We start from the raw sequence: 26018 nt of genomic DNA on the forward strand, positions 1-26018 counted from the left end.
GTGTTATATCGAAACCGCATTGTATAAGTACTGCGTTATACGAGGGTTACCTGTCCTAAAAAATCAAGGAATTGAAAAAAATTTACATTGATATACCTATATATATTCAAATCAAAATTCAACTGCATCTTTAAAATCAGGAATAGATATGAAATTTCCTATTTTCACCTAAATTATTTATAGTCTTTGAAAAAATTTTAAAAACCTGGATTGGAAAAATAGAGGATTTACGTAAATGGTAAAGAGCTAAATCACATATGATTTGCCGATGACATTATACTTTTAGGAAAGTCTGCAGAAGAACTTCAACAAATGATCACTGAATTGAATGCAGAAAGTAAAAAGAAAGGATTAAATATAAACAAGGACAAAACAAAAATATCCTATCCTTCTCATCCGTCCATGGACAGGTCAAGTCCCCTCCTAATGAGGGGGTTACTGGCGTATTAATGTGGCCAGTCCGCCACCCCTCTGCTGCACCCCCTAAGGACGGTATTCATGATGACTGCAATCCATGTGTGTTCACGTGGCCAGAAAAACAAAAACAATGAATAATAAATACATTACCAAAAAACCAGAACAAATGGAACACCAGAAAATTCATAATAGTAACCTCCTAAGTTTACCTAGGACAAAAGATCACAGTAGAAAAAACTTGCATTTGATTGTAAAGAAGAAAAAAATTATATGTAGACTTCAACTTGGTTGTGTTGGATCTTGAATGAAAAGATTTCTTTAAAGAAATAATTTATTCAGGATTCAAGAAGTTTTAGCTAAACAACAACGAAAATGCTTGTACATAGGTAAAGATACAAATTGTCTAATGAATCATATGCTAGTACTATTTTATGTAATATTACTTAAGGGTAATATTACATAAAATATTTATTCAGGATTCAACAAGTTTTAGCTAAACAACAACGAAAATGCTTGTACATAGGTAAAGATACAAATTGTTTAATGAATCATATGCTAGTACCATTTTATGTAATATTACTTAAGGGTAAACGATGTCAATTTTGTAAGAATTTATAATGGAAGAAGTATTCTTTGTAAGATATATGTTAAGGCATGTAACAGAAGTTAAAACTCCACTAACGAAAACTTCGAGTGAATTGCATAGCCTACGGCAAATGGTCTACGTGCAGAGCGGCACGTGCTCAGTGTTTTCCAGGAAGAAGCGGCATGTGCACAAAATTCTCCAGGAAGATGCAAATAGAAAAAACAAGCCGTGCGAAAAAGAAGGTGCTGGGCAAAAAGGTATGGTAGTGAAGAGGGTGCCAAATGGGTATAAAAGGGATTTGCCTCCCTTTTAAGAGGCTTGTCTTTTGTTCTTTTCATCTGATTTGCTTTGGATTTTCTTGTGGAGTCGGAATGAATTCGAGTTCAGGATCGTATCGATAGCATGTTAGTATTCGCTGCCATCGGTTTGCGATGTCGTATTTAAGGAACAGACGAGGAGACAATTGGTAGCCTCCCGAGTAAGCTTGAAAGAACTGGCTGCCACATACGTCCATATGGGTCAATCCAAGCCATGCTGTTTCTGGTCGACGATGAAAAAGAAAGGAGAACAATGAAGTCCAAGCCAAGCCTGTGAGTCAATCGTCTAGGAGAAGATCGAACATTCCATGGAATGAAGTAAGAATAAATGACAGACTGGAGTTTCCAGAAATATGGTAATGTAAAAAACCTTTTATAATTCTTCTTTAAGAAAGAAAGGAATCTTATGATATAGAAGAAAGGAGATGTTATGTTTTAGAACTCTATACTTGTAGGAAGAAGGACTATAGTGAATATTAGATAGCAGTGTCTTAAGTCTAAGGGCTATTTCTCAAGTAATTATTTGAATGAATTGTTGTGAATAATGATCTATAAAGTTACCGATGTGACTGAATTTTTTTTGAGAGTATGTGTAGACTAGTAAGGATATTTAAAAGATGATAACAAAATTTTGTGCTGTGAAATTAACCAATGCTTGGATATATTGTGTGAATTACTGTTGCTATGTTTAACTTTATAACTTAGGATACCTCTATTCCAATTGAGTATATTCTTGTAAATGTGTAATCTTAGGAATTTAATAAATGTATCTTGAATATCTTAACCTGTTTTGTGCCTTGAACTGAATCCAATGCACCGCTTGCTAATATCTGAATCTGAGCGGGAAAGAATTATATGACAGAGACCACGACTACAAACTAAAGTATTTTAAGAGAGATAGAGATAAAATTGAGATAAAGAGTAATTAATAAATTGATTTACTTAGTATATTTTCTGAGGGTTACGCCTTGGTTAAGAGGAATTTCTAACCTAGGGATCTGGCTGGCGCAGCTTGATCAAATAAACATTGCCAGAACCTCATTAGGGGGTAACTCCAGACCGTTATTGCTGAGGATTCGGACTCTATTCAGAAGTCTACCTTTTGTTAATTTATTTAATATACTTAATCATTCTAAGACCCGGCCAATTGTGTGGACAGATTTAACTGTAGATAAGAGAGTACAGAGTTCCGATAGTCTCGTGTGTATAGACCATAGAAATATATAGTTAAAGTAATAACACTACACAGTGACAATCTAAGATAAGTGATATAAGTAGTGAACGCAATAAAGTATAAAATTAAGGAAACGTCACAACATAACAGTTGGATAGCCTTTGGAAAACACCATAAAGAACTCAAAGGATACATCCCAATCTGCCTTAAAAGAAAAATATTTGACAGTTGTATACTTCCAGTCGTGACAAGTGGAAGTGAAACATGGACTTCAACTATAAAATTTATGGCAATATCATATTAAAAACGAGGATATTAGGAAAGAACTTGACATTGTCAGCATCCAGGAATGAGTTAGCAGAGCTAATCTCAGGTGGTATGGTCGCTTAAACAGAATGGGCGAGGAAAGATTAGCAAAACAAGTTTTCTCTGCCAGGTTGGAAGGAAAACGACCTAGAGGAAGACCAAGAGGTGGATTGATACTGTACAAAGTTCCTTAGATGATAGAAATATAAGATCTGATAATGTTGGAGTCTTGACAAGTAACAGACGAATTTGGAGAAAAATTGTGGATAGGAAGTTAATAATGATGTAAATTTTTCATGTAGTACTATCATATCCTGTATACCCCTTGAGGGTACATGGCAGGAATTTGATGATGAGTTCCCCACCATACTTCACCTACTTGTTTATTTTTCATTTGTCATCTTAATTTTTTTTTTTCAAAAAAAATAAATATTTTTTTTCTATATAGGTTCTCCTCTAAGAATGCAGTTGATGTTTTCCATGATCCTATCTATTTCACAGTTTAATTTTTTTACTGATTTTCATAACAAATTTGTTACAAGCAGTTATTCAATTTAGTAATCTGATGAGTTTTAGTGAATTTACTATATATCTCTAATTTTGCTAGCAGATGTTAATATTGCTTACTTTCATAATATGATCAAAGAGATGATGAACAGCAGTGGTAACAGTGCACCACTCATCTTGCTCTGATTTTATAGTAAACAATCTTCCTGTGTGTCATTCAATTCTGACTGCTGACTTGCAACTCATGTATAGGCTATCCATTGCAGCATAAGTGTCTCACACCATATAACTAACATTTTCAAGTTTTTTAGTGTTTTTCCATGGCATGTTATCATATTCAGATCTAAGTCAAGATTCTTCTCATATTCCTACGAATTCTTGGCTAACTGTCTTAAAGTAGCAATCTTCTACCAAAAACCTTTATTTGGTCAGAACTTAAAAACGGTTCTTCTGCAAGTAATCCTTTGACAATTTTGCTTTAGCACTTCGAGTATGCTTGCATAAATCTTACCTGAAACACTGAGTAGAGAAATTCCTCAGTAATAATTCTTATTTTAATTTCTTTTGTAGATGTATACTGTGGGACACTACTACAGTCACCTAGAATCACACTGACAGAGCAAGCCTTGCAAAATTATGCAGTGTGGACAATGAAAAACTTATATCTCTGGTAATCTAGTATGGATATTTATATGCTGATTTTCACTCATGTTTTTGTTCAATGGAAGAAAGAAATGTAAGGATAAAAATAAACTTTAATCGGCCAATATTTTGTCTTAATTACTAATTCATACTTCCCAAGCACAACGATAATATTACATCATAGAAGGCAGGCAAACACACTGATGTAGAGAATGGTGTAATTCTTCAGTTCCATTTATGGATGTGGTACCAATATTTTGATTGTTTGGATGACAGTCTCATAATAATCTTCCAGATTTGGGAAGATTGAGGCACTCATAGGGTAAAGAAAATGTTATAGAGCTATGGCAGATTCCAGAAAACCACTCCATGAAAAATACATTATATATCTATATTGCACGGGTTCTGGGGTTGCCTAGTTTTGATGTTGTAAGAATTTGTGCGTATGTATACTGGTGAGTATGTGTAGACTTACAGTGAAGAAAAGCCTGCCAAAAGGAAGACTTGTGACAAGTGTATCTAGAAATGGAAGTGTGTTCTGACTTTCAATTGTATGTGTTTGTGTTGTTCATTCAGGTAGATGAGGAAGGTGTCTAAAGTGGTGGCCATGAGGCCAGATAACAAAAGCATCACCAACACATCTAAGCCAGGCTTTAAGGTTTTAACAATGTTCCCTCTAAGCTGTGCAGCTGTGCAGTAACTGAAATAATCCTGCACACACACACAGATTGTTGCTGTCAGCCGTTGTCATTTACTGTCTGTGTATATTGCAAAAACAACTTTAAAATGCTGGACAGCAATCAGATTATGTAAACATTTTCAGCACAGAGCAGCAGGTACATGCAACTGTAACAAAAATTACAGAAAACATTGAGTTTTAAGCAAAGGAATCTAGAGCACATTGCTCAAAAGCTTCCACACAGACATTAACACACTACAAAACAGAGATTTAAAAAGATTTGCTCCAATGAGCAAGCACATAAGAATGAATTAAAAATTATCAGTAATACTTTCCTAAAATACTCACTAATAAAAATAAACTAGATCACAATAAATCTGTAGTCGTAGTCATTAAATACATTAAAGGGATATCAGATAAAACAGAATACTACACAAATACAGCTTTAATGTCACATTTAAACCTTCTGTAAAATTAAAGAACTTATTCAATTCCTCTAAAGATCCCCTTCCTCCCTAGCCCACCCTGGAGTGAACTGTATTCAATGCACATGTAACTTGCCTTATACAGATGAAACTGGACATGCAAATTTACATTCTGATTATGCCCTGAATACTCTGCATAGAATTGACTGGAAAGGCACATGTTCATTACATCACACCAAAACATAGTATGAGCATAAATTTAAGGAAGCCTGTGAAATTCTTATTACAACCCTAATCTTCACAATGATGGCCTAAAATTCCCAAGAACATGGATGGCACATATTCTACCCACACTTGTGTTCTAAGAGTTCATTATAAATTATAATCAGGAATGTAGTACTCCACCAGCTCTTGGCCTTTAATTGGACTATCACTATTGTTGCATGAAAAGTATTTGAAGATGATATGAATCTGTTCTCCGACTGTGTTAAATAACACAGTCGGAGAACAGATTTTTTTTTTTTTAATTAAAATAATTTTTATTTAAATTTTATTTAAATCAGATTTTATTTAAAAAAAAAAAAGGAAAAAAAAAAAGGGGGGGGGGGGGGATATAGCTTTGATGTAGGTCCCCCCCCCAGAGGTCCAGCCAGTAGAATAAATTATTATTCTATATTAAAGGTTGATTAAAGCAGTGTTACTGTGTCATACTACTTGAATTGTAACGTAGCATGTTTCTGTGTATACACACACACACGGTATGACAAACAGTACTGAACTTTGACACTCCCCTTCTGTACACGTACTATGAGATATGCTGTATAATGGTACATGGGGTTCAGTATACCGTTTTTTTTTTTTTTGTGCCACACTATATATGTACACACACACACACACACACACACAATGGACAAAACATTAGAGATAAGTTGATCCCCCCACACAGAGCGAAACGTACTCAAATTGAATGCAGATAGTAAATAGGCATATACCTGGGATTCCCAACAATGTATCTCGATCGACAAACAGAGGTAAATGAGGCGATCTTAGCAAATATGATTCGTGGATGTATGATTAGCACAAGATGGATGGATCATTCTATCGCTCAAGTGGTAAGAAAACTTACCACTTGAGCGATAGAATGATCTTGAGTTGCGGTTCTTGAGAGCAACTGTATCATGTGTCTACATTGTTGATGGTGTGCTCACATGAACTGAATCCTCTCTAAATCCATACCAGCACCCGGCGAGAAAGTGGCAGCTGACCACATACTTTTGATAACTGAGGTAGATGTAGACTGTCCAAGCTCGTACAGACCAACTGTGGCACAAATCGCATCCTGTTTCAATGTCGGAGATCCAAGCAGAGTCAGCAAACGAACAGTATGGCATACTCTGCACACCATGGGCTATGGGAACCGGTGCCTTAACCATATACCACTGTTGACAGCTCATCATCAGACATTGCACCTCGCCTGGTGTAAGGACCATCAAAACTGTACCTCTGCAGAGTGGACCAGACTCGTGTGGTCTGATGAATTACATTATCAGTTGTACCAAACTGACGGGAGGATGTGAGCATATCGTCGCCAGCATGAGGACATGGCCCCATCATGCCAGGTCAGCTCTGTTCAAGAAGGTGGTGGCTTTGTAATGGTTTCAGGACATTAGGTCCTTTAGTGTGTCTGGACAGGTCCTTAAACGCTGGATGATCACCTACACATTTTCATGGCCTTCATGCCACTGGTCTACGTCAGCAGGACAATGTGCAACCCTGCCAAGTCCCAACCACCCAGACATGGCTCAAGGAACATTCATCTGAGTTTGGGACCATCCACCCCCCCCCACCACGTCTGCAGATTTAAATCCAATTGAATCTCTCTGGGATGCTGTAAAAAAAGACATCAAATCCATGTATCTGGGACTGACATCTCAGGCACAGTCGTGGACAATTCTGCAATAGGTATGGCTGGAATTACCTCCGGCCACCCTCTGGCGCCTGGTGGAGTCAATGCCTCCGAAAGTACAGACTCGTGTTATTTGCGCTAGAGAACAACCGGCACACTATTAGGTAGGTATCACCGACTTTATCCATTGAGAGAGAGAGAGAGAGAGTGTGTGGGCTCCAAATGACCTTAAATATGAAGGGGGGAAATGGCAGGAAATTCAAATAATTATTCTTAACATACTAGTAGTCTCCATAATTTATCAAAATAAAATCAGTAGGGAAATTCCTTAGTAATTCAGATAGTGCTCTATTTCTCTTTTTATAGATGGGCACCATGACAGCTCTAATCCAATTATTTTAATTTTGATCCTCTGTCCCAGGTTTCTTGAATAAATGTGACTAGAAATTCTCAAATTTGTAGAGCTCATTCCTCCATATTTGAGAATTTCTAGTCACATATTTATTCATGTTGCCTTTCTATATTTCAGGTTTTTGGTGACATCTGAGGTACTGACGTACCTCAAATACTAATGTACTCCTGATTACATTATTTTTCTTGAATACTTTCCACCACTGTGCTGTCACTGCTTGTTTCATTTAACAATCTTTCAAAGTAGTTATTCAATACATCTAGTGTCCTATTGGCAGTTTTTTTCCTCCTCCATCTTTGTGAACTGTTTCCTTTTATAGTACTCTTCCTATTTTGAAGTTTTTTTTATAGTCTTCAGAATTTTGTCATTTTGTCACATCCTGATATTTATATTCCGTGTTCTTACCAAAGTGTTCCTATTACTTTTGTTTAGCTAGTCTTGCATATCACTTTGCAATTTTACATTTTTCTCCATATTATCGCAGAGCACATGCTGACCAACTTGCCAAGAATTTTCTATACACTTTCTTCTTTTCCTTGACTGCCTCTTTCTTCCAGAGTCCCATGAAATGAGAGCTGTGGAGTCTGAGTAGGAAAAAATGTACCGATTCCAACTCCTAATGAATTTAAATTGTAATATAAATAATATGTTAAAATTTCTTATTTCACAGATAATTTGATTGGCCTATTTTTTTCAGGTTATATTTTAAGTTCTTTGCAAATTTCAAAATAAAACATTTTATGATAATTTATATATTATATTAGTGAAAGTGGCATCCCATGAAAAAATTCACAATCGCAAAAGTATCAACAGAGTCCACTGTTTTTTGAACACTTTACAATAACAACAGATGAGAAATGTGTGTGTCAATGTATTATAGAAGACAGTGACTGTGAAAAAGCATGTGATGCAAAAATTAGTAGTTTTTGTGGTTCTGATAAAAAATGTGCCTACAAGAGTATCAAATTTAAAAAGACATTTGTAGCATTTTCATCCTAAAGTGTCAGAAGCGTAAATGAGAATATGTAAATAAAACAGCAATAAAAACATTCCCTCTACTTTAGGCTAAAGAAAGATCAGAAATCTACTGGAAGCCAAAACACATCTACCAAGATTCTTTACATCTGACAAAGTCATTGTAATAATGATGTCAGAAAAGTTTAAAAACCACAACACTGAAATGCCAGTGAAGATTAGTATACCTCTATCATTTTTCTCACAAACCAGCCTTTTTAGGCTTAAATGGAGAAATGGCTAGAAAACTTGGAGTCTGAGTTGAAGGTACCATAAATTGAGAAGTCCGAGTCGGAATCGGCGCCCAAGGTTTTATGTACCAACTCCACAACCCTACATGAAATAGAGCAAAATCTCACTATCTTAATGAATTATCATATTTATTTTGTTCTTGTAATGTTGGGGTTAAGATCATTAATTATAAACAAGTAACATTCAACTTCTAAGCCTTTCTAAGTGTTTGCAAAGCACAACGTTTACGGCAATAAAAGCCATTAATATGTTTCAGCTTTTAATTTGTAAAATGAATTAAATCAGGAACAATGAAATTATTATACAATATGATTCCTATTTACAACATCTATAAATCCAACTACTGTATTTAAAATAGCTATAAACAAAATGAATTTTTTAAAATCCAATATGCACTTACTTGCTAATGCATAAATTCCTTTTGTGCAATCTTGAGATTTACCAAGGAAATCTCCACCCATAGTCTATAAAACAATAATACCATTGAGAAAGAAATACACAAAAGCAATAAATGTGTATTATTTAATAATTATTACTATGGTTAAAGCCAACTTTGAAAAATAATGCATATTCAGTCAGTTTACTTAATAAGTTATAGAAAGTCAGTTTAATACACACACACACACACACACACATATATATATATATCATATGAAGCAAATACAGTCAACTTTCACTATGACAAAGCAAATGCCATTATAACAAACTGCCAAAAAAAAAGTCCTGACAAAAGTTCCATAAGGTACAATTATATGTTAAGAAGATCATAGCAAACTACTCTGAAGTCACTACAAGTCTGCTATAGCAAGAGAGTCAACTGCACCATAAGACCAGTTCATTGTTTTCATCAAATAATGATAGTCAATAGAACATATTAAAACTACATTTGCTTTCAAGAGAATTTAATAAAGCTTTGCACATTTTCTATAAAACAAACAGAAGATATAATAAATGAATGAGACTAAAAATGTGTTTGCTGAATTTAAAGCTCAATCATAGGTGAAGTGGTTAACCATATAGTTTCTATTAAACAGCATCAACATTTTAAGCTTTTATGATTACAAACAAGAGTGTTGTTCAACTTCCAATATGGAGAACACATTTGTTAACAAGAATTAGATTTATTAAACTAACAATAAAACCCAACAAAAATTATGCAAGTTGTTGGACTTGCATCATCAGAGGTACAAGAATGTATAAAAAACTAGATTATTTTTATTGTATAAAAAGAATAATTACACAACAGCATTTTCACTAACTTCAACATTTTAGTACATATAAACAGTGTAATTACATTGTGTTGGAGTAAGAAGCATTTCTGAGGCTTCTTTAAATTTTCTTATAAAGCAGTTATGAAATATACAGAATTTCTGTTTAACAAAATACTTGATATCTCGTATTTACTGTCTTAAGCTTTACACAAACCATTAAGGTTCTTAGCTGTGGACTTCACAACTGCGACAATCATGAGAAGAAGGTGGTTTGCCCTATGCCCTCCGGTGTGTTCATGGGGTCGGCTTTCCTGTTCTGGGGGATGAAAAACCCGAATTTCCAGGTGAAAACATCCCCTACCTCCGTACGAGACTGGCGAACTCACCTGCAGTTGAAAGCGACCAGATAAAGATAGCCCACGTCTTGGGCTGGAATTGAACCCAGGTCTTTCCGACCAAAGGGCTTCATCTATACCGACTGAGCTACGGAGGTTCCATGTATTTATTGTATGGAAGGTTAATTTGAATTCGTGGTTCCTTTTCTTCTCAACATCCTTTACATGCTATGAATCTCTCCAGCTCACCCCACCTGGTCTATGTAGCAAATGCCACAAGACCAATGGATTTTTCCATTCAGTGAAATAAAATGGTGAACTGCACTGTTTAATTACACTTCTTACACATTTAATTATGTTTAATAACTTTTACTGGTGCTTCTGATTAAAGTCATGGATTGACTAAGGCCAAGATTGGTAGCTTTTTCTTTAAGTAAAAAGCCATTTCTGATCTTAAAAAAAAAAAAAAATCCAAAGAGATGCACCTCAGCTCAAGCTGGAGGGGGTAAATTAAAAAAAGTTTTGAAATATTTATTAATATTTAAAAAAATGTAATAAACATCCAATTAGATACAAATTGGAACTTTTTTTTTTTTTTGGTGAACTTCCTGAGTGAATGAACATCAGGTAAGTATGCAGTAATTTTCATCTTTAAACATGCCAAGAGACCTGCATGATTAAGACGGTTAATAATACATTACCTATTTTAAAAGTGAAGTGATTTACAATATGAATTCATACAGCTATTACAAATACTATGTACACATGGATATTATTTTATTCCTTTTAACTATTTTATACCTGCCACCACTGCAATGATTAACCTTCAACAATATGCAGTACATTTGCTCTGCTTATAATGTGCAGACAAACTAAAGTGAGAAGTGTTTGTGGTATGAGCTTGTTGTTCATGTAGACTAAAAGTTAAAGAGCTGCATGCAGCTTGTGAACCATAGGTTGCAGGCTTAACAGATGAAAAGTTATGTAACAGAGTAGACTTACCATAAATAATGGAGAAAAGACTGAGCTTCTGACTATCTCCAATCCTCATCTTGTGACTAGGCATCCACTAGGATGCTTAATGAACAAGAAAGGTTAGCAATTTGGAACTATGTTGAACAAATTATATAATTTAGTCAGCACAGTTCCAACTCTACATTAGCTAAGACTGCATATACAATGATACAACACATCACATGCCAAATAAGAGCACCACCAATCATGTTGTTTAGAAGAGAAAACATGTCTAGGGATAATAACTAACTTTAATTATATAATCATTAAACCAACATTTTCCCTTAATCACCAAGGCATCTTCTTCACAGGTATAAAGATATACACTGGTGTCCAAAAGCTAAGGACAAACTACATTTTTACCTGTATGCGAAAAAATTCTCATGAACAGCCAACTGTGGACATAAATTTATTGCCCACATACTAATAAATTATATTACACAAAAAATGTGTTATAAATTTTGTACAAATTGCAATACGTTTTGGCAAAAAAAGGTTACAAATTTCCTATGGATGTAGTCAAGGAATTCATGTACAGTGCTCACAGAAAGCCATTTCAGTATGGAATGTCTACCCTGAAACTGTGATGCAGCTCTCATAATGTCGTACTACACTTAGCATCAAGTGATTCAGGAGTTCTTGAGGTAAACTGGCCCACTTTCTGGGCATTGCTTGTTTTCTGGAGGGCATCGAGCAGCAATGCATTTTCCCATGGCATCTAAATGTGTTCTATGAGGTTCAGATCTGAGGAGCATGCTAGATATTATTTGATTAATATCCTCAGTCTCCAGAAGGATCTCTGCTGCTCATGTATAATGTGGTGTAGCATTGTCATCCATAAAAATTAACTCTTCACCTACAGAACACAAAACAATCGAACATTCTGCAAGTTTTTAGAGCTTTGCCCAGGGAATCAGAGAGAAGTGCTGGAATCCATTATCACCAGGGATGAACCTATGATCCTTTATTATGATCCTCTTTCCAAAAGGGAATCCATGGAGGAGGGAAACCAGGCGAAGCACTGCCGAGAAAAGCCAAGATCACTTAGTCCACCGAGAAAATCATGGCAACAACCTTTTGGGATTATTGGGGAATTCTCTTAATTGACTTCAAGGAAAGGAATACCACTGTGAATGCAGAATATTATGCTTCACTTCTGCACAAACTGTGCAGTGCCATAAAGGAATGCTGAGTCATGGTGTTCACCTGCTTCACGACAATGCTCCAGTCTATAATTTTTTCAACAATAGCCATATGGCTATTGTTGCGAAGGCTTCAGTGAAGGACTGTGGCTTCCAGCAGATTGAACACCCATCCTACAGCCCAGATCTAGCACCCAGTCATTACTACCTCTTCTCGAAACTGAAGAAAGACCTTCAAGGAAGAAAATTTTCAAATGACAATGAGGTGAAAGATGCAGTTTTAGGCTATTTTGCAGACAAAAGCACAGACTATTTTTTCAAGGGAATAGAAATGTTAATTCAAAGATGTGAAAAGTGTGTTGAAGTAAAGGAAGATTATGTTGAAAATTTACACAGTTGTTTTCTTTCTACCACCTCTAAAAGTTAGTTAGTCAGTCTGGAAACTTATGGAACCGCAATCGTACATATTTGCAGGATTTGGATTGGGGGGGTTGAAATGTTCAGTTGTTTGCTGATGATGCAAAACTGAAGATGGCTATAGTTGATAAAACTGATATAGATATCAGATATCTTGCAGAATGACAAAAAAATTGGTGGTGTCAATTTAATGTTGTAAAATGTAAGGTAATGCACTTCAGGATAAAAAGAGTACATACTCTGTATCATACTGATGATACTAGATTACAGGAAATTCATGAGGTTAGGGATAATGGGGTGATGGTGGATAGAGATTTTGAAATTCAGAGGATACATTACAATGGTGGGGAAAATAGCTCAGAGAATTACTTGGATGTTGAAGAACACACACACACACTGACTGATTTGGCAAAATTGACTATCATGCATAGATTTGATCACCTGTGTTTATTGTGGATCAGGAAGTGGTGGAGAGGATTCAGAGACAAGTGACAGGTCTATGGAATGCTCCTTATGAGGATAGAGTAAAGGTGTGTAGGTTGCAGAGTTTAGCTGACAAGTGGAGTAGAGGGGATATGATAGAATCTTATAATTTACTAAAGGAACACAAAAGAATTTTTCAAAACATGAGTAGGGGGAAAACAAGGGGTCACACTTGGAAGTTGTCTAAGAGTGTTAGTTATTTTTGATTTTTATGGCACAAAGACATTAAAGATCATACTGCACAAGGACACAGGTTACAGCAGTGTACATATGGTAAATGGTTAGTAGAACAATCACAAACATCCTTGCCCCTGACAGGATTCAAACCCACAGCCTCTTGAATGGAGAGCAGATATGCTAACCACTCGGCCAATCAGGCTGGAGTCTAAGAGTGTAGTTAGTAAGGAAATACTCTACGTTCTTTACTTGGAGAGTTGTGAATGAGTAGAATGGGTTGTTAGCAGTGGATGTCAGTGCCCCAACAGTGGATAATTTGAAGGAAATGTATGATATTTATTGTGTGAATAATGGGTAGTGTGGGTCTCCTGCAACGAGTCTTTGACTTCATGGAGGTACCCATTTATTGTTATGTGCCATTCAGTCATTTTGGAGTCTTGGTGATCCTGTGAACAAAGGCTCTCCATCCACTCGTCCTCTTGTGCTTTCTTTCAGTAATCAATTGGAAAGTTCTGTTATGTTGTCTATCCAACTCTTTTGTGGTCTTCCTCTTCTTCTCATTCCCTCAATCTTCCTCAATATAACTGCCTCTTCCAATGATTCATCATCTTGCATAATATGACCAAAGCACATCAACTTCTGTTTGGTGATCACCTTCAAAGAGCCTCCTGTCTTTATATTATCTAAAACCTTATTGGTCATTCTTGCAGTCCATGGAATTCTTAATAGTCTCCTCAACACCCATAATTCAAATGAATCAATTTGGTTTCTGTCTTTCTTCTTAATAATCCAGCTTTAACATCCATACATCACTATTGGAAATACAACTGTTTTAACTCGTGGCCTTACATCTCCATCTTTCATAAATTTTGTCAGGTTTAACATTCACCTTTTTCCCATGACTATCCTTCTTTTAATTTCATTCTTTATATATATATATATATAAAGGTCATACTACATCAGCAGGACACAAGTTACAGCATTATATATGGAGATGAATGAACCCATATATTCAGTGTTGAGTTTTTTCTGTAGATTTCAAATGAAAGATGGCCATGACTTTTTACAGAGATGAGAAAATCTAGGAATGAAAACTATTTGTCTTTCTTTCAACTTTTAATGTGGTTTAAGCTGTTGAGAATTGTAAAACCATGGAGGGTTTCTTCAGAGCTAGGTCAAATTATGAAGACATCTCGCATAATATAATATGAGGAGCCTTTTATCTTTATATTCTCTAAAACCTTATTGGTCATTCTTGCAGTCCATGTGATTCTTAATAGTCTCTTCAACATCCTTAATTCAAATGAATCAATTGAATGAATCTGTTGTACCTAAGCCACAGTCTTTGTTTAGCATGGTACATATTGATGGATTTTTTTATTTCTTTTCAAAGTTTTACATGGTTCTCACCTGAAAAATACTAGCTGCTGGCAATTGTTTGGGGAAAATCCAGAGTAAAGGGAAAAGTTAATAACATATCTGCTCAATATCACACAAGACATGGACTAATTATTACTAATAGCATCTTTCAATATAAAAATATGTACAAATTTCACATGGAGAGGATCGAGAACATGTAAGAGTGAACTGCCCACTCAGTCTCCAAAAGTTCGACAGAGCTAAAACGGCCTTACCTACTCCTTATTTCGAAATAAAAGGCTTAGCTGATTTTTTAAAAAAATTTTTTTTATTATTATTTTGATTGCTTGCAAGGTTAAAACAATAAGAACTCCAGTATATGAAACGAAGATGTCATGGAGAAAGTTCCTGGCTAGTAAGTGAAAGAGTAACAATTCTTGGATGAAACTAACAATACCGTCAGTATAAAAGGAAGGAAGACATTTCACAATTGGCCCAGTGTTTAAGGCAGGTGCTGCACTAAAGAAACCAAAATACAAGCAAAAAATAAACTGAAAGACTGCTCTAGGGCATACATGGCAAACCTATAGCACGTCCGAGGATTTTGCTGGCACGCCAACGATTTGCAGGTGATATCCTTTTATATGCTTATAAATTATTTAACTTTTTTTTTTTTTAGTTATTACAATATGTGCAAGTTAAATTTTGTTTTACACGAGAGAGCAGCTGTGAATACAGGCATATGATTGGTGCGGTATTAACAAAAGATCACACCACCCAAAGACAAAGGCAACCAACAAGTGTTGAGTTGAAATGCTAATTGTCTTCAAACGAATTCCATAACATCTGAGACTGTCATAACAATATTCACTATATATTTCTTGTTTTAACACATTCACGATCGGGTATCGTTTGTCGTTCCGATGGAATTTCTCATTACCAGTGGGCTCAACTCACACAAACTTTCAACCCTTGGTTGAATTTTATTCCTGTTTGTTTGCGTTTGAGCTGGCAAGCGAACTCTAAAGTTCAAACATGAACTTTAGGGTTCCATTAAGTCGAATCGTGATTGCACAGTTTGAGGTGAATATCATTTACCACAAAGGCGAGAATTTGTTAAGGAACCAATAATAATGAAAAGTGAGGTGATATTAGCAATGGAACAGCTGTCAAAAGGAAAAGCTCCTGGAGCTGATGTGTCAGTGGAATTATTGAGAGCAGCTGGGGATGAAGTAGTGAATATACTGATTGAAATTTGTCAACAGGTTTGCAAGAAAATATACTGGACTAGAGATTGGAAAACATCAGTATTCATCTCAATTCCAAAAAAAAACAATTGCCAGAGATTGTGAGAATTACAGAACCAATGCTTTAATTTCACATACCAGCAAAATTATACTAAAAGTGATGAGAAAAGCATATGTGAAAAGAGAAATGCCACAAGAACAGGCAGACTTTAGGAGAGGTAGTGGAACTAGAGACAAAAGAGCAAACATAGGATGGATTATGGAAAGAACAAGAGAATTTCAGAAGGAAGTATTTATCTGTTTTATTGATTATAAGAAAGCTTTTGATTGCATGGAGAATTACAGAACCAATGCTTTAATTTCACATACAAACAAAATTATACTAAAAGTGATGAGAAAAGCATATGTGAAAAGAGAAATGCCACAAGAACAGGCAGACTTTAGGAGAGGTAGTGGAACTAGAGACAAAAGAGCAAACATAGGATGGATTATGGAAAGAACAAGAGAATTTCAGAAGGAAGTATTTATCTGTTTTATTGATTATAAGAAAGCTTTTGATTGCATGGATCACAACAGATTGATGGATTGTAATGAGATCAATGGAAATAACTGAACATCTAATTCTCTTGATAAGAGAAATGTATGCCAACCAAGAAGCTTCAGCAAAAACAGTTTTTGGAGAAACAGACAGTGTTCAAATGGAAAAAGGGATGCGGCTGGATGTATACTGTCACACTAGCTTTTTAATATTTATAGCGAATATGTTATGAGAATGGCTGATTCAGACAAAGATCCAGCTGGAATTAAGATTGGTGGCAGGAAAATAAATAATTTAAGATATGTAGATGATACAATCCTCATAGCAGAAACTAAAGAAGATCTGGAGCGATTGATTCTATTGGCCAAGATGGAAAGTAACAAACCCGAGCTTAATTTAAACATCAGCAAAACAAAACTGATGGCTTCTGGAAATTGAAATGATTTTTTATAATAGAGGGAAATAAAATAGAAATTGTAAAAGTTATGATTTACTGGGGTCCAGAATCAGAAATTATGGTAAATCTGAAGATGAATTTAAAAGAAAGATAGTCATGAGAAAAAAAAGTGATGTTAAACCTGAATTACAGAATACAAAATACAAAAATTACGAAAGATAGAGGTGTGAGTAAGGCCAATAAAGTTACAATTGTCAAAGCAATGATATTTCCAATAGTGAAGTATGGATGTGAAAGCTGGATTATTAAGAAAACAGAAAGCAAATTGATTCAATTGAATTATCGGTGTGGAGAAGACTATTAAGAATCCTATGAACTCCAAGAATGACCAATAAGAAGGTTTTGGAGAATATAACGAGAGAATACTCCTTGGAGGCAATGATTGCTAAACATGGTCATATTATACGAGCTGATGAATAATTGGAATATGCTGGGAAAGATTGGGGAATGACAAGAAGAGGAAGACTACTAAGGAGTTGAATGGACAACATAACAGAAATTATCATTTTGAATTTACTATTACTGAAAGGGTGAGTGGGATGGAGAGCCTTTGTTCACAGGATCACCAAGAATCTAAAACGACTGGATGGCACATTACAACGACACAGTCTATATTTAAAGTTGTCAGTCAGCAGTTACAATTGAAGGAAATACGGGAAGATGGTTTGATGTAAAATTAGGGGTAAGACAAGGATGCACATTATCTCCACTCTTATTCATCATCTATATGGATCACATTATAAAGGAGAGTAGCATCAAGCCTGATATTAGGAATTGGAGATGTCAAACTTAGCTCTTTGCTTTATGTAGATGATGTACTCCCAAACACATCTAGTGCAAGTCTCCAGGATTCACTAACTAAATTAATAACAGCTGAAACAAATTTGGCATGAAAATCAGCAATAAAAAGACCAACACTATGAAAATAGGCAACAATATACAAAACTTCAGTTCCATTCTGTTCTGAATGGAAATCCTACAGAACAAGTAAAATAAATAATCTATTTAGGCACAGTTTTTAGTGAAGAATGCAGGTTAGATCTGGAAAGAGACAACAGAATAAGTAAAGCTGGTATGGTGGATAGCCAGCTGAATAAATTTTTATGAAATAAGAGAGAAATTAGCCAAAACACAAAACTAACAGTATATAAGACAGTGTTCAAACCAGTTTTAAGTTATGGATCTGAGAGATGGGTTAGAAATAAAGCATTTGATCAAAGACTAGAAAACAGATATGAAGGTTCTGAGAAAAATAAGGAAGTGAACCAATAGCATCAACGGCAGAATCATTAAAAATCAAGATATTATAATGGAACTTGATATTATTAGCATTTAAGAATGCGTCAGCAGAGTTAATCTAAGGTGGTATGGCCACTTAAATGGCATGGGTGAAGAAAGGTTAGCAAAACAGGTGTTTGATGCCAAGACAGCAGCAAACAGACCCAGAAGAAGACTAAGGTTAGACGAAGGTGGATAGATTCAGTCAGAAGTGCCATAGAAGCATGAAATGTTAGTTTCAGTAAGGAAATACCGCGAGTAGACATATTACTAACTATCATAATAACAGAATCTCAGAAAAACAGAAACTCACAAAGTGAATATAACAATAACTGTTATATTCACAAAGCACCACCTAATTAGCTAAGGTTAAATTTCCTAGATTTATTTAATTATTAAATAATAATTATTTATTTATTCAATTATCATAATTATTATTTTTTTTTAATATATATATGTGTATACAATTACATGTTAGGAAAGATTTGCTGCTTTATAAAGTACTATCTCCCACAAGACGTAGACCATCTGATCTGTTTAGGTTAGGGGAGTGAAGTAATGTTTCACATGTTTCTTTGTATAGCCGTTCCATTAGGAACTGACTTTTGTCTTGTTCCACTTAACTCTATGTCTGGTGTTGATAGCATGTTCTGCAAATCCAGACTGTTCAGGTTCAAGGTACTGGATGTACGACTGGTGTTCTTCTAACCGGACCTGAGCAGATCTTCCTGTTTGTCCAAAATATGATAATCCACACGAGCAGGGAATCTGGTAGACACCTGGTTAACTGAGATGTGGGAGCTTGTCCTTTGGAGACATTAGGAAAGTGGAGATTTTTCTGATGGGTCGAAAAGCCACACAGATATTTAGTGGTTTTAGCACCTCAGCTATGCATTCACTAACCCATTGTACATAGGGGATAGGTATAAGTGTAGGTTCTTCTATACTTGAAGAGGTTGCTGGAGCACGACTACTTAAAGCTCTTTTTATGAAGGACTTCTTATAGCCATTGGATATGAAGGAGGAATTAATAATACTGTAATTCTTTTTGTAAAAGTTCTTCTGAAGAACAAAAGGAGTGGGCTCTATGAACTAGTGTTTTTATAGTACCTGCCTTTTGGCTGGGATGGTGATGTGATTCAGCGTGGATGTACTGGCCTGTATGAGTCTCTTTCCTATAGACTGAATTGTAGATAACCATCTGGTTGGCGAAGAATCAAGAGGTCTAGAAATGCTAACTGTTTATTTACTTCTAAGGTGAACTGGATCCTTGGATGAAGTGCATTAATTTTTGAGAGAAACAGTTGTAGTTCCTCTGAGGTGCCCTTCCATATGGCAAAAATGTCGTCCATATATCTGAACGAAATGTTAGGTCTGTGTGTAATGTTGTCAAAGATATGCTGCTCGCAATGCTCCATGAAGTAGTTGGCAATAGCAGGAGATATTGGATTACCCATTGCTGTCCCTTCTATTTGTTGGTATAACTGGTTTTTGAAGGAAAAATAACCGGACTTTATTACAAATTCAAATAATTTGACAATGTCTGGAGGAAATTCTTGGTGTAGTAATTCTATGCTGTCCACCAACGGAACATTCATAAATAGCGAAACAACATCTAGACTAATCATAATCTTCACATCGTCGGAAATTATGATTAGTCTAGATGCAGATCAGAAATTTTATTTTCTGAAGTCCACAGAATTTTTTTATATATATAGCAGTTCTTCTAGTTGAAGAAGTGAGTAAATTTGACAGAAATATTGATATTTTGTAAGTGGGACAACCTACTTACAAAAGTAAGTAGTACATAAGCTTCCTGGCTTATGTACTTTTGGAAGACCATATAATCTTGGTGGGCACCCGAAGGAGGTCTTTAGCATTTTCTTTTTATCTTCATTTCATATCGATATTTTTTCTATAAGGGCATTAAGCTTTTTTTATTTGACTACCTGTAGGATCTGAAGTGAGGTGCCTATAAGTCGAATAGTCGCGGAGTAACAGTGATATTTTTCTCTCGTATTCTCTTCTGTCTTGGATGACTACAGCCTTCCCTTTGCCAGCTTTCGTAATAATTAGGTTCTTGTTATTTTTTAGCGAATTCGGTGCTTTTTGTCCAGCATACGATAGGTTCAGCCGCGGAGGCTTGGTGTTAAAAAGAATTTTTGCACACTCGAATCTTGTTCTGTTAGCTGTTTTTTCCTCCAGACATTGTCAAATTATTTGAATTTGTAATAAAGTCCAGTTATTTTTCCTTCAAAAACCAGTTATACCAACAAATAGAAGGGACAGCAATGGGTAATCCAATATCTCCTGCTATTGCCAACTACTTCATGGAGCATTGCGAGCAGCATATCTTTGACAACATTACACCCAGACCTAACATTTCGTTCAGATATATGGACGACATTTTTGCCATATGGAAGGGCACCTCAGAAGAACAACAACTGTTTCTCTCAAAAATTAATGCACTTCATCCAAGGATCCAGTTCACCCTAGAAGTAGAAGTAAATAAGCAGTTAGCATTTCTGGACCTCTTGATTCTTCGCCAACCAGATGGTTATCTACAATTCAGTCTATAGGAAAGAGACTCATACAGGCCAGTACATCCACGCTGAATCACATCACCATCCAAGCCAAAAGGCAGGTGCTATAAAATCACTAGTTCAGAGAGCCAACTCCTCTTGTTCTTCAGAAGAACTTTTACAAAAAGAATTACGGTGTATTAATTCATCCTTCATATCCAATGGCTATAAGAAGTCCTTCATAAAAAGAGCTTTAAGTAGTCGTGCTCCAGCATCCTCTTCAAGCATAGAAGAACCTACACGTATACCTATCCCCTATGTACAAGGGATTAGTGAATGCATAGCTAAGGTGCTAAAACCATTAAATATCTGTGTGGTTTTTCGACCCATCAGAAAAATCTCCACTTTCCTATTGTCTCCAAAGGACAAGCTCCCACATCTCAGTTAACCAGGTGTCTACCAGATTCCCTGCTCGTGTGCATTATCATATTTTGGACAAACAGGAAATATTGAGACTTTTGAAGGCATGGGAAGATGATTTCCGCAAAAAAATATTCAGTGCCAAAAGTCGCCGATAGGGGAAATTTTAACGCAGGCGGAGCTAAAAGCAGGTAAAAAGGATTACGCAAATTTCACTGTGCATATGTGACAGCAGCACCACCAGTTTCACTTAAAAAGGGATTGGGAACATTCAGGCAGTTATTCGAATGACTGACATTGTGCTCAATATGCGTCCTACCTTACCTCAGCCTTTACTTGTTAAGTTGTTTTACCTTAAACAGTGAAATGCCTTAGCGGCCCTTCGGGAATTTCCTTATGGCATTCTATCTTTGTATTATTTCTAACTTGTATTTCCAGTTTGTTAGAATTGATTTAAGCTGTTCTGTATCATGTAGTTTTGCCTTTTTTGACTGATGTTTCTTTTTCCACATAAATTTATTCATCTGGCTTCTCACCATACCAGCCTTACGTATCCTTTTATCCATTTCTATATATAATTTGTCATCACTAAAAATTGTATCTAAAATAGCAAAACTGCAACCTATACTTCGATGTCATTGATATTAAATGTTATACCATTGTGGCACTGTAATATTTGGGATAAATTTTTTTTCTTTTTTCATAAAATAAATTTTGCATTTTAAAAGGATTTGTAATTTGTGCAAATCCTTTTAATCCTTTTTAATCATGTAAACAAGTCATGACTAAAAACTGAAAATATATGTCAAAGATCAGAGATTATCTGCTCAGGTCCGGTTAGAAGAACACCAGTCGTACATCCAGTACCTTGAACCCGAACAGTCTGGAATTGCAGAACATGCCATCAACACCAGACATAGAGTTAAGTGGAACAAGACAAAAGTCATTCACAAAAGTCGGTTCCTAATGGAACGGCTATACAAAGAAACATGTGAAACATTACTTCACTCCCCTAACCTAAACAGATCAGATGGTCTACTTCTTTTCCCCTTGTGGGAGATAGTACTTTATAAAGCAGCAAATCTTTCCTAACATATAATTGTATACACATATATATTAAAAAAAAAAAAAAGAAATAATTATGATAATTGAATAATTAAATAAATCTAGGAAATTTAACCTTAGCTACTTAGGTGGTGCTTTGTAAATATATAACAGTTATTGTTTAATTAGCCTTGTACCTGTACTGATGATGCCTGTGATACTCAGGTGAAAATTCTATGAATAAAGAATAATTGACATGAGTTAATTCCGTTATTATAATAGTTAGCAATGAAATGTTTGATATGACAATATTGGAATGTTCACAAGTAATAGCCTGTTTTGTAGAAAAATTGTTGATAGGAGATTAATATTAGTGTAAAGTTAACCATGTCTTACTATAACAGTAACCTGAACACACCTTGGGGTTACATATCAGGAAAATTGACGATGAATTTTGCAGTGGCTACACTGCATTTTCAAGAGGAAGCTGGTCAGCCAGTTGAATCCTAGATGAATGGAGTAAATCTCAAACAATTTATAAAAAATAAATAAATAAATTAAAGGGCTTATAATTAACTCCTATATAAATTTTGTACATATTTTTAAAAGATGGTATTAGTAATTATTAGTTCATATCTCATGTAGAAATTGAGTAGATATGTTATTATTTACTTTCCTTTTAATCTGGATTTTCCCAAAATAATTCTGTCAGTAGCTAGCATTTATCAGGAAATGTAAAACTTTAAAAACAGCCATCAATATGTACCACACTAAACAAAGACACTCAAATAAAAGTTGTTGTGAAAATTATAGAGAAACTTTGTTATTCGGCATTCAAGAAAGATTTATGCAAACATAATGAAGAAAATACTAATAAAAATAAGTTGAAATTAAATTCATAGAAGAAAACTTGGGTTAAATAGATTGGCATCAGGTAATTGGCAAACAATTAATAAATCTCAACAGATATAACAATGATCTTTAAATTTTGTAATAGTGAAAGTGTTTATGACGTTATGATGTCAGTAAAACTTTTTTTATATAGTAACACAGAGCAATATGAAACTTATACTTAAATCCCAAAATTGGCAGATTAAATTTGAAGGCCTAAAGGAAGATGCATTAGTATTAAATCATATATAAAGCAGGATTACATATAAATTCAATTATTATTTATAATCTATATGGCCAACATACATGCAAAAAACATCTTCAGTTTTTCACGTGGTAGAGTGCAATATAAAGGCTACTCTCATGTCGAAGGTTGTATTCCAATAAGCTATTGTCACTTTTCAAACTTTCCAAGTTTCAAAAGCAACATTATTTTGGTGATAAAATAATAATCAATCCTGTTGAATAAGAAATGTTGGATTTCTGTTCAGGACATGGACTGGTTATTATTAACACAATGTTCCAATAAAAATGTGCACAAATTCACATGGAGAGAAGAGGCAAGGAATAAGAAAAGTCTTGTTGACTATGTTATTGTTGATAGTGATGTTTTCCCACTGGTGCAGGAACCAGAGTGTACAGAGGATTTGAAATTGAAAGCAAAGCGATCACCATTTAGTCTTGAGCAGGATAAAACTGAATTTCATATTGAAAAGACAAAAGAGAATAAAAGTTGAGCAGCTCTCAAATATGAACTGTAGACTAAAATACACAAATATTATTCAAGAAAAAATTAAGGAGTTTGAGAGCAGGAACCAAACCTTGGAGATTCAGTGGCAAGCCCTGAAGAAAACACTGATTGATTCAGTCAGAGAGGCATGTGGTGAGGTTGTCTGCAAGGATAGAAAAATCAGAACTCCATGGTGGACACAGGAAGTTAAAGAGGTAGTGAAGGAAAAGAAGAAAGCATATCAAAATTACTGGCATATAAATCAGTTTGTGCTCTTAGAGAATACAGAGACAAATGTAAGAAAGCTAAACACTGTGTAAAACTGGCTAAACAAAAGTCATGGGAGGACTTGGGCAAGAACATAGAAAATAAATATCAAGAAAGGGGCAAAATATTCTGGAGGTTGTTGAAGAAGCTTAGGAATGGAGGAAAGAGTATGTAAAAGGAGATAGAGATGATAAAGGTGACATGAAAACGGGAGAAAAAGATATCCTTGAAGTATGGAGTAATTACTTCGAGAAATTGCTAAATGAAACAAGCAGTGATAGCACAGTGGTAAAAAACACTCAAGAGGCATACAGTAGAAAAAGAAATCAAAAGCCTGAAATGTGGAAAGGCAACAGGAGTAGATGATATTCGACCAGAAATTCCAAAGTATGGAGGTATAAAAGTCGTACACTGCATAGTTCAGAAGGCCTGGACACAGGGACGAATTCCGGATGATTGAAGTAGAACTCCCATAATACCCATATATAAAAAGGGAAATAAAACAATGTGAGAATTACAGAGGCATTTCATTACTGAGTGTTCCAGGTAAGATATATGCAATAATATTTGGAAACAATTGAGAAGGATTGTGGAAGAGAAGCTTGTTGAAAAACAAGCTGGATTCACACCAAATAGAGGTTGTCAGGATCAGACTTTCACTTTATGACAAATAGTTGAGAAATCATGGGAATATAACAAATATCTGTATTTAAGTTTTGTAGATCTGGAAAAGGCATATGACAAGATGCCAAGAGAAAACCTATTCCAAACGTTACAGTTATATGGTGTTAATGGGAGATTATATGAAGCAATACTCAGTCTCTATTTGAGTTGTAAGTCATCAGTTAGAATTTAAGGAAGTACAGGAAGATGGTTTAATGTTAAATCTGAAGTGAGACAAGGATGTACATCATCCCCTCTCTTATTCATTATCAATATGGATCACATTGAAGGAAAGTGGTATTAAACCTGATATCAAAATTGGAGGTGTTAATCTCAGCTCTTTGCTTTATGCGTATGCTGTTATACTTCTAAATAAATCCACTACAAGTCTGCAAGATTCCCCGACTAAAATGAATAACTTTTGTAACAAATATGGTATGAAGGTCAGCATTAAAAAGACAAAGATAATGAAAATAGACAGAAACATTGAAAATATCAACTGCATTGTGAATGGAGAACTTAAGAAAGAAATTAGCCAAAACACTAAATTAGCTGTATAAAAGACAGTGTTCAAACCAATTTTAACTTATGGATCTGAGAGCTGGGTTAGAAGTAAAACACTTGACCAAAACTAGAGACTGCAGATATGAGAGTCCTGAGATAGATTAGGGGCATGAACAGACGGCATGAATGGCAATATCATATTAAAAACAAGGATATTAGGAAAGAACTTGATATTGTCAGCATCCAGGACAGAGCTAATCTCGGGTGGTATGGTCACTTAAGCAGAATGGGAGAGGAAAGATTAGCAAAACAAGTGTTCTCTGCCAGGTTGGCAGGGAAAAGACCCAAGGGAATACCAAGATATAGATGGATTGATACAATGAAAAGTGCCTTAGAAGACAGAAATATAAGACCTGATAACATTGCAGTCTTGACATTTAACAGACTGATTAGGAGGAAAATTGTAGTTAGTAATGATGTAAATTTTTCATGTAGTACTACATATCCTGTACATCCCTTGAAGTATATATCAGGAATTTGATGATGATGAACAATAATCAATATTTATTATCCTTTCTTTTAAGAAGTAAAAATATTTATAAAGAAGGTATAATTCAAAAAGAAATTAAAAAATGAAGAACAAACATTAAAGCAATATGTATAAAGAAGCATCATCATCAAA

At 35.1% G+C, this 26018-nt stretch overlaps 1 protein-coding gene across 4 annotated transcripts in view; it reads right to left on the reverse strand.

The window, feature by feature from the left end:
• The window catches only part of Klp10A (kinesin-like protein 10A), a 469762-nt gene that overhangs the window by 207892 nt on the left and 235852 nt on the right, over positions 1–26018 (reverse strand). For all 4 annotated transcript variants that reach the window (XM_090390589.1, XM_090390588.1, XM_090390590.1 and 1 more), the window contains one exon: positions 9038–9101. In XM_090390589.1, the coding sequence (XP_090246715.1) occupies positions 9038–9101 (64 nt within the window). The remainder of the gene's footprint in view (positions 1–9037; positions 9102–26018) is intronic.

Source organism: Typopeltis vanoorti, chromosome 3, assembly GCF_054136105.1.
Source record: "Typopeltis vanoorti isolate ZY-2024b chromosome 3, IOZ_Tvanoo_1.0, whole genome shotgun sequence".
NCBI lineage: Eukaryota > Metazoa > Arthropoda > Arachnida > Uropygi > Thelyphonidae > Typopeltis > Typopeltis vanoorti.